The sequence below is a fragment of the Parambassis ranga genome, chromosome 9 (assembly GCF_900634625.1).
Source record: "Parambassis ranga chromosome 9, fParRan2.1, whole genome shotgun sequence".
Lineage (NCBI taxonomy): Eukaryota > Metazoa > Chordata > Actinopteri > Ambassidae > Parambassis > Parambassis ranga.
Genome location: NC_041030.1, coordinates 14889525 through 14903851, shown reverse-complemented (window position 1 = coordinate 14903851; position 14327 = coordinate 14889525). Strand labels below are relative to the sequence as shown.

General features: G+C 45.9%; 1 protein-coding gene across 2 annotated transcripts in view; it reads left to right on the top strand.

Moving 5' to 3' along the window:
- Window positions 1–14327, top strand: part of ptch1 (patched 1) — a 41962-nt gene that overhangs the window by 529 nt on the left and 27106 nt on the right. The window contains exons 1-2 of one of the 2 annotated variants that reach the window (XM_028414011.1): window positions 858–1387; window positions 2550–2742. In XM_028414011.1, the coding sequence (XP_028269812.1) occupies window positions 1217–1387; window positions 2550–2742 (364 nt within the window). In that variant the 5' untranslated portion in view covers window positions 858–1216. Of the gene's footprint in view, window positions 1–857; window positions 1388–2549; window positions 2743–14327 lie in introns of those variants that run through there. The other variant, XM_028414012.1, reaches the window with a different exon arrangement.

The following is a 14327-nucleotide window of genomic DNA, read 5'->3' as shown; positions in this document are numbered from 1 at the left end:
TTTTTTGCGCATTTGACTCTGGAAAGGTTCCGTATTTTGAGCTATATCTGTTTAAACAAAATACTGTAACACAAATAATAAAAGAATGTAATCAATAAATTGATTACTAATATAGATAATTACGCAGTGCGTAAATCACAATTAAATACACTATCATTACAAAAAGTTGATTAAGTGTAGGTCAGATAAATTAAAGTTATTATTTTATTACGTGTTGTGTTATATATTTTGTCAATGAGCGCATAAAGTTGTGTTTATTTATTCCTGTTATTTGCATAATGAATGAATACCTTGATTCTTCCCAAAAGCCATGACGGTCAGCCTGGGCGCTGTACAAGCATTGTAACGACACTATAGGCCCTCCCCTTCAACCACTGTAATTTGAGGCTCAACTACCACCATCATGGTGGTGGTAGAAAAAAAACACATAGTTCAAAACTTCAGTTCTGACATTCCTCTGCCTGCTTCCAACACACAGACCGGCAGCTTCCCTGCCTCAGACTTCAGCTCCTCTCAGGGAAATTCTTCATTCTGTACCAACGTAATGTGGAAACCTAAACGCACGGAGGGGTTCTGCTCTCTGCGAGCCTCCCCTGAAGTTGGAGATGCACACATGAGGTCTGCCTGCCTGGGTGGTCTCTCTACTTTAGTGAGCTGTTGCTAAGCAGCTAATAATAGTCGTGTTTGCTGAGTAATTTTTGCCCTTCTGGAACCAATCAGATGCGAGAAAGTCCTGCGATCTGACAGCCCCAGAGGCGGGATCTTGAGTCTTTTTTTTTCTTTTCACCCCTCCTCCTTCTCTGCCTCCAAATGGAGAGAGGTCTTTTTCTCCTCTTCTATTGAATCTCAGAGTTGGCCGTGACGCGCGGCCCAGGGGAAGACCACATAGATCACACCAGAATGCTACGACCATCGAGGTTTCTTACCCGACAACTTGTGTATGGGAATCACTCTGCGCACCTCGCTTTTTGAGAGAAACTTACTTTTTTTTAAGAGACACGGTGAATGCGGTGAAAGCGGTGGAGACCTCCGGATCACGAAATGTTGGGATGGAAGGCGCAGACTTTGACTCGCCGTCTCCAACAGGAGTATGAAGTCCTACTTCACGGGTGTGAGATCTCCGAGAGTAAAACTCTGTTGCTTTGGGATATCGCTACACGCTTTCGGGGAAATACTATAAAGTGGGAAACGGTAACCATCTCGCAGTCCCCGCAACATGGCCTCGGCTGCTAATGCGCCCTCCGAGCAGGAAAACAGAGACCCTGATCGGCCGAGGATAACGCGGAGGAACAGGGGGGACTATGCCCGCAACACACCGCTGGATTTGGAGTATTTGCAGCGGCCGAGTTACTGCGATGCGGGCTTTGCTTTGGAGCAAATAACAGAGGTGCTTATCTCTCATCTTTACCCTGGAAAGAGCTTCATGGTCCTGGATGCATTGTATTCACTGTAAAAAAAAAGTAGCCAAAGTATGTCCAGTCGCTGCTAGGTAACGGGACGGGGCTGGGCAGGGGACGCAGGGGTAAGACAGGGGTTGTAGAGACCGCAGGGTTGTTGTATTTCAAGGCACAATCAGAATCTCCCCATGCAGCCGGCTTCTGTTTTTGGATGTGAGGGTCCCAGTTACCAATAAAAACCCTCGATTGTTCCCAGTGCATCCCGACCTGTAACGGTCTCATACAAGGCAAAACATGCCGCTTTCACGCACAGCCAACGCTTATCATAAAGCTTTCGTTCCCTCTCAGTGCGCTGTAAAAGTTTAGTGACAGTGAGTGAGTGAGTCGCGTAAAAGAGAGGAGAGGAAAGAAAAATCCATGTGGCTGCCCTCTTCCGTTCACAAATATTGTGAGTCCCCCTGTGACGGTTCCTCCACTCCCCATGCAGGCCGGAACACACGGGCTGCTGGACGGGGTGTGGAGTGTGCGCATTTGTGTGTGGTGGTGGTGGTGGTGGTATTTGTGGTTTTACCACATGCGCCGTTTCAGGGTATTTAATATCACCGGTTGATGTGTGGGTGTGCGTCAGAGGTAGTGACAAAATGTATGTCTCCCACAGTATAATGGTTTTATTAAAGGCAGCTGTAAGACATGTATGAAACAAACACCCACCCACACTATAGGTGTAATTATCTCCCTCTTTTGGTGCAGTTGTAAACCAGTTTGGTGCCTTTTGTTTTGGTCAGCATATGCATCACTGTTTGCAGTGAAGTGACAGAGGTGGCCCATGCTGTGAGTGGGTGACCTGCAGGGGATGCCTTCTTTTTGCATGTATCAAGCTAAGGTTACAGTTTATATGTGTTACTGATATGATAGAACCTGTGCCTCTCACTCCGGGGAGTCCTCCGTGCTTCTGCAGCAGATGTGTAAAGGTTGAACCTTGAGTGAGACAGTGAATGTGGTTTGCTTCTTGTCTGTAGATCCCAATACAAACAGTTTGTAGCCATTGTTTTGTCTGTATAATCTCTCACAGCCTCACCTGCCCAGGTAAGTGCAGTGTGTTTTGTTTTTGTTTGAACTGACAGTAACACTTGGACTCTTGTTTTATCACAGGGGAAGGCGACCGGGAGGAAAGCACCTCTGTGGCTGAGAGCAAAGTTCCAGAGACTTTTATTTAGGCTGGGCTGTTACATACAAAAGAACTGCGGAAAGTTTTTGGTTGTGGGCCTCATGATTTTTGGAGCTTTTGCTGTGGGCTTACGGGCAGCTAATTTGGAAACGGATGTGGAGAAACTCTGGGTGGAAGGTAAGATGTTCTTTATTAAGTTGTCTGTTTTGTTTGTGTCAGTCCCGTGTGTCTGAATGTAACCTGCATCATTTCTGTGCTTTGGAGGCTTTTACAGAAGAGTTGGAGGGGTTGGTGGCTGCTACTAAACAAACCAGGGGGATTGTTTATTGTTTAGGTCCTGGCAAGTGTCCAAGTGTAACTTCACAATAAGTGTAATTTTCCTAACATGCTCGCAGCTTCTCAAACTGTGTTAGATGCATACACAAGATGTGCAGGAGGCGGCTCCAACCACACTCATGAATAAGGTTGTAATTAAGTTCATAAGCAGCTTTTGGGGTAGAGGAAATTTTTGTCAAAGCCGCCATTTTGTGTGAGAGAGTGTGTTGTGTGTGTGAGTGTGTGTCTGCCTGCCTGCCTGCCTGCCCCCAGCAGTTGAAGGCTCAGAGACTGTGTGTGGTCCCGTTTTGGACAGCTCTCAACTTTCCAAAAAGATTTGTCTCCGGCTGCAGGGAAAAAGCGGAGTGAGGACACAAACTCGTGTTTGTGCGGTGGATGGGCCACTTGTTTCCTTTTTTTGTTTTTAAATTAGAAACAACTTAGAAAGAATGAAAAATTAAAAGCAAAAAAGAGACCGTGCATATGGGTGGTGCTTGGGGGGTAAAGGGAAGGGGCAGAGCTTTTTTCCTTCCCTTTGATCCGCATTCCTGCACTTATGGCTGGAGTCGGCTGTAGGAGTCATGAATGGAAGAGCAGATTTTGCTCTTGAGGAATTGAAACATTTTCTTAGCTATCTATTTCTTAGGATTTAATCATGCTTTTGCGGTTGCCATTTTTTTCATTTTCCCCACTTTTTAACACCTCACCCTTGAACAAAAAAACATATAGTTCATGAGATGAAGCATTAAAGCAGACTGATTCCTGAACAAATCAAACAGCCCACCTCCTTGGCTGTTCTCTCCTTGCGTGCTGCTGCAGGGGTCTGACAGACAGCGTGTTCTTCTAATCTGTGGCGCAGGCGCAGTTGGCAGCAGTTTAGGCAGAGGGGAGCCTCTTCAGCACAGGACTCCTGATTGTACTCAGTGGATCACACTGTTTTCACACCCTTTTCACATGTCAGGCTGCAGTCATGTACACTACGGCCGAGGGCCACCATTTTAAACTTGAATATGACACATATATGACACATTGGCTGAGAATGAACTCATTAATCAATCAATTAAGATAAACTTGACTGATTGAATTTATGTGTATAGGCATTTGCTTGGTTGTTCACCTGGACCTGAAGGAATCTCTTGGTGGGGTGACAGTGAGGGCCACTGTACACCACTCTGAGCTTTGTTCAGAGCAACGATTTTGACAGACATCTGTAACTCAGTTATGCTTGAGTAGAGAAAACAAAATCATTAGAAGTGCTGTGGATGAGAGAGCAGTGGACATTTGAAAGTCCAAAATGTCACATTTAAATGTATTGTTTGATAAATTGACTTTAACACACTGGGACTGCTCATTATTACTTGGTTCTTATCAATATGGCAGTTGTGATTTAACTTTGGCTTTGGCTAAAACATCTGTCGCTGGTGTCAAAATTTCCTCTGCAGGAAAACCTCCAGCTTCTATTTTGATAAGTGGCAACTTTTACTGTGTTATTACATTACATTGAACAGCACTGTGTTAAAGCAATTACTTAAGGCACACTTGGTTCGCCAAATACAAAGAGAACATTACATCCACATTACAGGGTGGGTTGTCTGGTAATGAAAATACACCTTGTGTGTAGCACGCTTTGGTCCAATTGTGGATATTGCTTTCCAAAATCAAATTGTATGAAAGTTTTTGTTTTTCATCTGGATTTTTCCCCATTAGACAGACGCACACTAGCTTTACAGTGAACTTGGCTGACACCCGTTTAGCGTAGTGACCTCTGGTAGACATCTACAGCATGGTCCCACACTGGCTCACACAGACCTGCTCACACACACACAGACACTGACTAAGAGACAGGGCTGCAGTGGTTTCCTAGGTCCCGGTACATGAGGGGTTCCAGATGCTGGTAGGGAGAGATCTGTTTGTTTAGATTAGACTGCACAGCTGAGGGATAGATTAGTTCTGCCTGGACCGTGGAACGCTGTGCTGGGCCGTGCTGGGGGACTGGCCCATCGTCCTAGAGGAAAAAGAGGAGAAAAGGAGGAGAGGACAGAGCGGCTGTTTATGTTTCATTTGGAACTGCCCTCCGCAGGCGACCCATGGACGACCTCGCCTGGAAGCTGTGTGGCCTGTGGATGCACACATAAGCACGCATACACACACACACACAGACACACGCATACAATGCAACCAGCTCATATTAAATCTCTCAATTCCATTAGAATTGACCGGAGCTACATTTGTGATCTCATGTTGTTTTCTGCTTTCTGGCAGCGCAAAACGCATCTGGAGTCTACAGCAGACCACCGTTAGGTCTGTACCGGAGTTGGCTAGTGTGTTTATTCTACATACAGTCACGTGCTGCAGCTTTCGCAGGGATTGTCTCTTCTCACACAGTGCTCGCTCAGCACTGTTTATAAATACTCAGACACAGGAAGTTCTGTTTATTAGACAAAGTGACAGAGACCAATTGGGAGTGAGACGCATGCTTGCACAAAGAGGCGATTGTGTCAAACCTCAGAGGATGTACGGGAGTTCGTGCTTTACTAAACAATAATGGAATGCTGTTTTTTTTCCTACCACGAGTGACATTTAGTGCTGATTGCATCCACACTGCAGACACGTTCTGTCTCTGCAAATACCTGCTGTGGTGCTCACAGCCAATGATTAGCTCCTGTAGGACGTTGTAGTGTTGTGGTGTCCTGTCTTGATCTCGTGTCTCAGAGCCCTTTCTGCGCATTTGGAACACTCTTGGCTCGACGTCATGTATATCCTAAGTTTCAAGTTGCAGATGATTCTAGATGATCTTGCGATGATTAACTATAAGCCATGTTGGGGAGCAGAGACAGAGATGATTGGAATAAGTCCCTTTTACGGTTCCTTCTGGCTACGAATGGAAAATAGAGCCATCCCTTGGCATTCTAGACTAAGGCAAGCAGGCCAAATTGTAAAGAAAATAGCAGCACAGCCTGCCTCTAATTAAAACAGTATCACATAAACATTGGCTTTCCTGTAGGACAGCCCCTCACTCTTTCGCTCTGTTTCTGCACTGAGAGAGGGTCTGAAGATTACAGGGTTGTGTTGATGGGGGTGAGAAGCTACGGGGAGAAGAAGGTTTGGAAGTGGGGCTTTTGAAGCTTGAGCTCTGAGCAGGGGTTGAAGTTGAAACTGGGGGTGAATCAGAAGAGCTGGAGCTGTACTGTAATCTGGGCTGGGTTGTGGTTAGCCTGTAGCTTTAGCCTACACTAAATGGACAGGATGGAGCCTCAAGCATTCAGAGGATGTATTTTGTTTTTTTATCATGCATGGACTTGGACTTGAGCTTCACAGAGACACAAAGAAGTGAATCAAGCTAAAAATGGGTTTATAGTCCCCAGATTTACGGCCTGGACAGGGGCATAGGGCTGTGGATTGTAGTCACCAGACTACAGCCCAGAGGAGAGGCCATGGGCCCTGGAGCACTTTCTTGGGGGGCATGAGGCCAGGGGCTACGGGGGTAGACCCCTGGGACCCTGAGGTCATCTCATAGAGGCCCCACTATTTAAAACCTCACCTGATACTCACCCTGTGGCCTGGGTGCCGAGTGAAGACTAACAGCAGAGAGGAGGACGGTGGAGGGGGGTGGCAGAAATGCAGCAGAAGTTGCAGCTGCCACCAGTTGTGTCCAGTACATGTTCATGTGTGTACATATACATCCCCTTCACCAGATGTTGTTCGGAGAGAATGCATTGTTTTCTAATTGTGTATCAGTATTTCATCTTCTGACATTTTTTGGTTTAACCTTTTGACATCTATTCTCCAGCAGAGGGCAGTGAATCTGACCTATTATTTTTGTTTAATCTCTGACTTACTGTATGATAGTTCCAGCAAACATGAGTGAAGCCATAATTCCTGCATTATTGACAGATTCTAAGGAATGATGTGACAAAGAAGCTCAAATCAGCTACTTCAATTGGTGCCAATCCTAAGTAAGAGTCAAGTCTTCAGAATCCAGTCTGATTAGACAGTTTTTTTTTAAACAGCCTCCCCCTTCCCCCTCTGTTGCATGTCTGTTTTATATCTAGTGTGATTAAGAGCTGAGTTGACAGAGCTGGTGGTTGTTTTGTTGTTTTGCTGGGTAATGGCACAGTTAAGTGCATGTGGAAGAAGCCTTGACGTCCTTTTCTTGTGGCAGAGGAGGAGTGCCCTGAATGTGGCGTCTCCACTGAGAGGATTGAGGTTTGCATGACTGAATTGTTCAGCTTTTGATGTGTATAAAAACACTGATACATGCATGGATGCATGTGCACACACATATACACACATTGTAAAGGGAGGCTTTGCTTTTGTGAATGAGTAGGTTGTTGATCAGGTCTGGCATGGCGGTCTGTTTTGGTGAGCTCTCGTTTGTCTCTTCTTCTCCCTTCTCTTCCTTCCTTCTTTCCTCCGGCAGCTTTCATTCAGCAGCCGCAAGCAATCAAACACACAAACGCACCCACACCCCATAATTTTTCCTGGTTAGCGCAGAATAACCTACACACAGTCATCCATCTTCCTCTCTCTCTCACACACACACACAAATGTGAGCATGCACACTTGTTGCAAACTGGACCCAATTAAGTTTGTGTTTATCAGTTCACTACAAACAGGATTAAATCTCTGTATAAGGAATAACATTCCAGTGTGTTGTGTTAAACTTTACGAGTTGATGAAAAGTGCAGGCTAGCTGGTGAGGGATTTAGAGTGGGGAAACATTGCGCCTCTGGTACTGTACACAGACTTACAGCCCTGTTTTCCCAAGCTAGCTTTTCTCCAACATCTGAAAACAGCTTTGTGTATATTAGCCTTTACCTGGCGAAAAGTAAACGAGAAACAACATTTAAAAGTTCGCTTATTAACCGTGCTCCGTGTGTGCAAAGCGCGCTCCCATTCACAAACAACATCCTGAGATGCCTCCAAGCTCTCTGTTTACATTTTGCATTCTTTCAGGCGCTCTTATTCAAAAACCAGAGCCCTGCGAATGACCGACCACAGGAGACTGTGGAGAGAATTACCCTCCCCCCTCCTTCTGCCTCCTTCTCGCTCAGTTTCTTTCGCTCTCTCTCTCTCTCTCCTATCCCTCTCTTTTCCCCTCTGCCAGAAAGGTCTCTCTCTTTACCCGACCCTCCTTCCCCCTCCCCTCCACCACCACCACCACTCCCCCCGTCCCTGGCTGGAGAGAGTGGCCTCAGAATGCCAGATGTATTACAGAGTGAGCCACGGCAATGTAAACACTCAGCCCTGCCATGAGAGCAGGGTGGTCTGGCCTCCCTCCTTTCCTTCCCTCCCCTCTCCTCCCCTCCTACCCCTCCCTCCCTCTTCCCCTTTCCTCTCTTCCCTCCCTCATAGCACTGACTGCCAGAAGGGTGGAGAAAGTACAAAACAGCAGAGGGAGAGTGTGTGTGTGTGTGTTGGAGGGAGACAGAGTGAGGGAAGAAGCAGGAGTATAGTAGCAGCAGTGTGTTTGTGTTTTGGCTGCAGTGCCTACCGTACACCAGGAGAGAGATTGGGGTGTGGATGGATGATTTTCAGATTTCAGAGCAGAAACGGCTTCTTGCAAACATCTCCAAATCTGTGTATATGTGTGTGTGTCAGAGTGTGTGGAATTTCTTAGCCCCTCTGGCACACCACAGTTACATACGTAGCTGTATAGTTCATTGCAATTCCTCCAGTACGTCGTCATAGAATCTGGCAGCAGCAGCAATTACACAAGTACCACACATATGCACACGCAATGCGTAAAGATACAGAGATAACATTTCCCCTCACAGATGATTGAGAGGTTTGGAGCTCAAGAATTGAGTCAGTATGTGAGTGAAACGGTCTCTTGTGCTAAGACCTCCCTGTAAGTCTCTGAGTGAAGCATTAGGACACTGGGAGCACTTGTGACCAGGCTTAAAGTTATTATGTGCAGCAGTGCTTTATGATTGTCATCCCACTGGTTGTCTGTATTTTTTTCAGGGCTGCTTACAGTGATAAAAGTATTGAGTCAAGACGTGTTATTGAAACAAATAAACAAACATCTTTGCATAGGGAGAGACCAACAAAGTTCTCTCGCAATACCAACGGTCTCTATAATTATCCTTGGAATTTTTACAAGCTTCTGGCGAAGGACCTTGTAAAGATGAGTGTACTGAATAGACAGTCAGACTAACACTGTTCCGCATGTGTGGTGCCTGTGCTGCCTTACCTGACTGGAAACCTTACAGGTTTGTTGTCCTTGAGGTTACAGACAGCTGCCTCCTACAGAGTCAACAAACCTTTCTACATCTAGGGCCCAAAATACATCTACACACAGCTTTCTATCCTGGTTGCCATTAGTGGCTTTTAACCAGGAAATATGCATTAATGGTAACTCAAAGTAACATTCGCACTGACTTCGCACTTCCTCAACAACTTCTGGTGAAAAGATTTTAATGGAAAGAGTAGCTGGAGGGCTAAGCCATGCTAAAAGAAGGGTGACTATCAGGCATAATCAGTGTTGATGGTGTCCTCTGATGCCTCTGTCAATTAGTACAAAAGTTGCCATAGTATGCTTTGTGTTATTGGTACAGGACGTGTAGACAGACATGCAACTTCAAATACATGCTAAATGTATAAAGATATACCAGATTGTTTGTTAAATTCTGAAATAGAAAAGTGATGCATGAATGAATGAAGACCCTTCCTGGACTCTCTTTCTTTCAGTCACAAAGCTTTTCTCTCTGTCTTTTCTTCCACACTTCCAGGAATGTGTGATTTTGGGATACCTGGAATCATGGGCCATCTCTACAGGAAATGACAAAGAGATGGCTGGCTGAGATTGGCTCTTCAAGCTCATGTCACGGTCTGTTATGGCTGGACTGTGGGCCAATCACAAGGCTGTAAATACAGAAATGCGAGAGAAGGCTCACCTGGCTCGAATTTGACTTTGGCTTTTTTTTTTATCACAACAAAATGGTGTGCCATCTCTGGTGATTTCGTTAAAGAGGAGATTATGTCTCTTACAGTGACAGTAGCATAGCATCACGTATGTGTACATGGTTGCATTGGTGCATCATTGGGCGAACCACGACGCCTGCACACATCCATGCACATGCTGCAAAACAGTGTTTTCTTCCCCTACCACTCTTTCTACTGCTCTGTGAATCCATTGGCATTGAATAGGATTTTTTTTGGAGGTGGGGGGTTGGTAGGGGGAGAGAGGGACCTGAATGAAGGCAGCAACGTGGAAGAATCTGCCCATTGAGGAGTGTGTGAATGTACACCTCGGGCCCAGGGGAAGCTGCATTGGGAGCCAGCCGACTGCTAAATACACCCATTTTAGGGGCTACAGGGACCGGACAGGTGATTAGCATAATCAGGGGTGAGGGGAGCCATACATATGGTAATGCTGTAGTTGGGGGTGTGTTGGTTGGTGGTATGGGTGGGGATTCAGGGGAGGGGGGCAGTGGTTGGCAGCTGGGGTGTCACATTTGTGTCAGGGGTCGGGGTGCTGGGGGGGGGGGGGGGGGGGGGGTTGTTTGGCTGCTTGAGGAGACACACAGCTACAGCTGCACGTCAGAGCACTTCCACTGGCTGTACCTATAATTCCTCTCTCTTTTTCCCCCTTCTTTCATAGTCACCCACCCTCTACCTTGCTTGTTTTACCCTCCCTCTGTGTGGCAGCTCCCGCCTCTCTGAAAGCTGACAGGAGAGAGAGAGGGAGAGAGAGCAAGAGAGTGAGGGGGGGGCTCACCATGGGTCAGATGGGGTCTCGGCTCTCAGTAAGGCCTTTCATCACATATTTGTGGCTGTGTGCACACCTGCATCGCAGAGCCCACATTCAAAATCGCTGTGTATACTGCAGTGTATGCTGCAGCTACAATGCTACAGCGTTTACTGTTCAGACTCTTTCAGCAGTTAGCAAAACTAATTTATTGTAGCCCCATCATTGTTGACATTCATTTATAAGAAATTGGAATAGGTCTCTTATGATATTGTGGCAATAACCTGAATAACTAAGCAGAAAAATCCAAAAAACAAAGTTCAAGTGAGAGACAGACGCAGTGGCAGCAGATGGTACGAAGAAGAAGAGGAAGGCAACAGGTGGGTTACTGATTACAGCCCTGTCAGGTGATTGAAAGTGGCAGCTGAGACGGAGACAAACAGGAAGGAGAAGTAGACAAGGTGTAACTGTGGGGAACTCTACCTGAGCAGAGTGAACAGTGACGGGGATCAAGAAAGCAAAGTAACGTTTTTAATGTTTTACATCTTTGCAACAGGTATCAGTTCCTGTGTTTTCATTTATTTTTGGATGTCTTCCTAATCTTTGGTGGTACAGAGAGCTCCGCATACGGACGTGGCAGCGGAGCGGTGACCTGGTTATTGGGGGGCTTCTTCCTCACAACAGGGGGTCCCTGCTGAGATGGGGCCTAATCCAGCTAATCCTTTCTCTGCACACACACAAAGATTTGTGTAGCCACATGCATGTACAGTATACTCTTATATGCATGCCTGCACATGGCTCTGAAAAAGGTGCATGTTAATTGTAAGCTTTTTCATTATAAGCTCTTGGTTCTGGCATTTGGAGTGTTTTCTTTAAAACCGCCATCACACATCAGAGTTGTAGTTTTTCTGTTGGTGGTGCATGTTTTCCTTAAAAGTGCGGGCTGCTTCCGTTGTCAGACATAAGAGATGTGCAGGGGGTGGGGCTGGGCTGCTGTTGTGTGTTGCATGGAAAAGAGAGAAAGTTGGCAATGGGGATAGGGTTGGGTGAGGGGGGTGGGCTGGCTTTGACAGAGGGGGCCGGGCTGATCACCATCATGATCTGGCCAATCACAGAGTAGAGCTGAATAGAGCAAAGAGGGAGAAAATGAGAGTATCAAGAGGAGGGGGAGTTTAGAGCTGAAAGAAGGAAGGGGGTGATGTCAGTTCCTTAGAAACCTACTTTCTCTCCTTTCGTGCCTCCCCTCCACCCCCCACCCCATTCCCCTACTTTGAGAATAGTGGGGACCAGGGGTTAATGTTATGCAACATGCTGAATACCCACATTGAAGGCTTCACTACAGTGACACACATCTATGGTTCTCTTCTCTTCTTCTTCTACTTCTTCTTCTTCTTCCCCTTCTCTTGGAACAAATTACAAAATTCATTTATTGTTTTTTTTTTAGTTTGTATTGTTTTTTTTATGTCTGAATGCAAATGCCCAGAGGCGGACATTAAAATTTTTAATGTTTACTTTATTCTGTCACCTTCCTAAAAAATAAAGTTTGAATACGGTTTGATAAAGCAACTGAGGATTTCACAAAACAAGCAGAGATGCAGCATTGTTCAACACCTTTTTGGACACATGATGGAGAAGTCCTCACGTGTCAGCCCTTTCCTTAACCAATAAAGTGCTTCCACAAGGCAAGAACATGTCTGACATGACCACGTGTGAAATGGCTTTTAGATATGTTGTAGCAGTTCAAGGCCTTAATTTGGGCTTTGGCAGCTTCAAATGAGCATTGGTGAACACTCAGAAGAATAAACACCAACCAGCAATTTTGTCTGGTGCAGGGTGGATAGACAAAGGAAGTGTGAAATGGTGGTATGGTAGGGGGGTATTTGAAAGTCAGTGACATTTTGTTTTGGTCACAGCAGCGTAGCCTGGTGTGGGACACCTTCAGCATATCAACACATGCTGGGGTCAATCAGTTTTCTTAGGAGAAGGAATATGGGAATATGTGTCATTGAAGAAACACAGCTGTGTGTACACACACACACGCATGCACATACGCAAAAGTGTGTGCACACACACACGCATACACACATTTTCTTGGTCCAGCTGGGGTGTTAATTTCACCCCGAGGCTGTGTGAGTGTTGACCCCAAAACTTTGTAACCTCGTGAAGTGTGGAATTCTCTAAGCCTGAGGCTGTAATGTGCTGTTTCCTGTAGAGAGAGAGTGCATTCCTTTGACTTGTCCCATTCCTCCCTGCTTGCTGTAAACTCAAGGTCTTTGGGTGGCAGTCCACAACTTGAGGACTGTTCAGAACAGACAGTGAGTTCTTTCTAAGTACGACCCTCCCATCTTTTTTCAATCAGACCTTTCTCTTATCTCCTCACACATGTCGGAACACTGACTGGATATGGATGTCCCCTTTTCTCTATACCTGTGTTCCCATTCTTCCTCTTTGCAGTGCACTTGAAACCAAGCCTCAGGCTAGCTTTGCCTTTGAGTGTTGAGTGTATCAGACAAGTCGACTTGTTAGTGCACTGTCAGTGTGCGTCAGGTCTTAATCAGTTCCATGCGTGCTCCTTTTTGAAGGGAGGGCTAGTGTAACGTAGAAGCGTAGCTGGCCTAGCAGTGGAAAGCATGTCGCTCCGGTTAGCCTAGGCCTGCTATTAATGATGAGTATTATAAACATGCCTTCAGACAGGATCAGATGGGAATGCTGTTTGGGTCCAGAAAAAAAGAAATCAAGTGTGTTTTCCTAATGCCCCAAGACATGGCCCCCTCCCTCCCTGTTCCATTGGTCTGACTGGGTGGTCCGGCCCAGCAGAACAGGCATGCTTATGTTCAACTTTAATGCCATTACAATGGACTAAAAATATTCAATCCATGCCTGCTGTTGCGCGAATTGAGCGGAATTGTTAAATTGGATTAAGGCATAATAAAATGTTACAGATTTTTCACACAGTCAGCCTCTCACTGGACCTTTTTCTCATTGTGTGTGTGACCTAGTGAAAGAAGATGACTATAAATTGTCAGAGCTTTCACTGAGTGTTTACTCACTGTTGATAGAAGGGCTCAAGTCCTCTGCTTGTAAATCAGGCACAGAAACACACACACACACCAAACTTTAACTTTGAACATGCAGAAAAAGAATCATTGCGACTTTGCCCATCCTTGCATGACTGCAGTTGAGCGTGCGTGTGTGTTTGTGGGAGAGACTTTGCCAGACTTTCCTTGGCTGTACTGGGGTGGAGCAGGGCAGCTAAATGGCCTGAAAGGCTGCTTTTGTAGCCTGGGCTAGCTCGGAGCTCAGGGCGCACGCACAGGGCTTAGTCTCACCATGATACTGGGAGCAAAGCTTGGAAGAGAGCCCTTCTCTATCAAAGACACACACACATCATGTCACACACATATGCAGTCAACGTGGTTTGGCACCGCTGACTTGTTAGCAAATTTGAGTAGAATCACTGAGCTGTTTGAGAAATGTGGATTTGTCAGGGTGAGAGTTAGGACTCTTGCCATTGTAGTGTTACAAGCTCACAGTAAGCAAAGTGCTTTCACTTAAGATACAAGACTGATAATGTTGTGGCCAAGATGAGATTTCTTTGGGTTTGATTTGTACAAAGGATGGCTTCTTAAGTCACAGATGTTTTAGTGCATGATGCTTGTGTGGTGTGTGAACGGTGCACCTACTCCTGTCAGTATGGGATGTGCCTGCAATCATGTACTGGTACAATGTTTGTAGCACAGGAGTCTCAACAAAT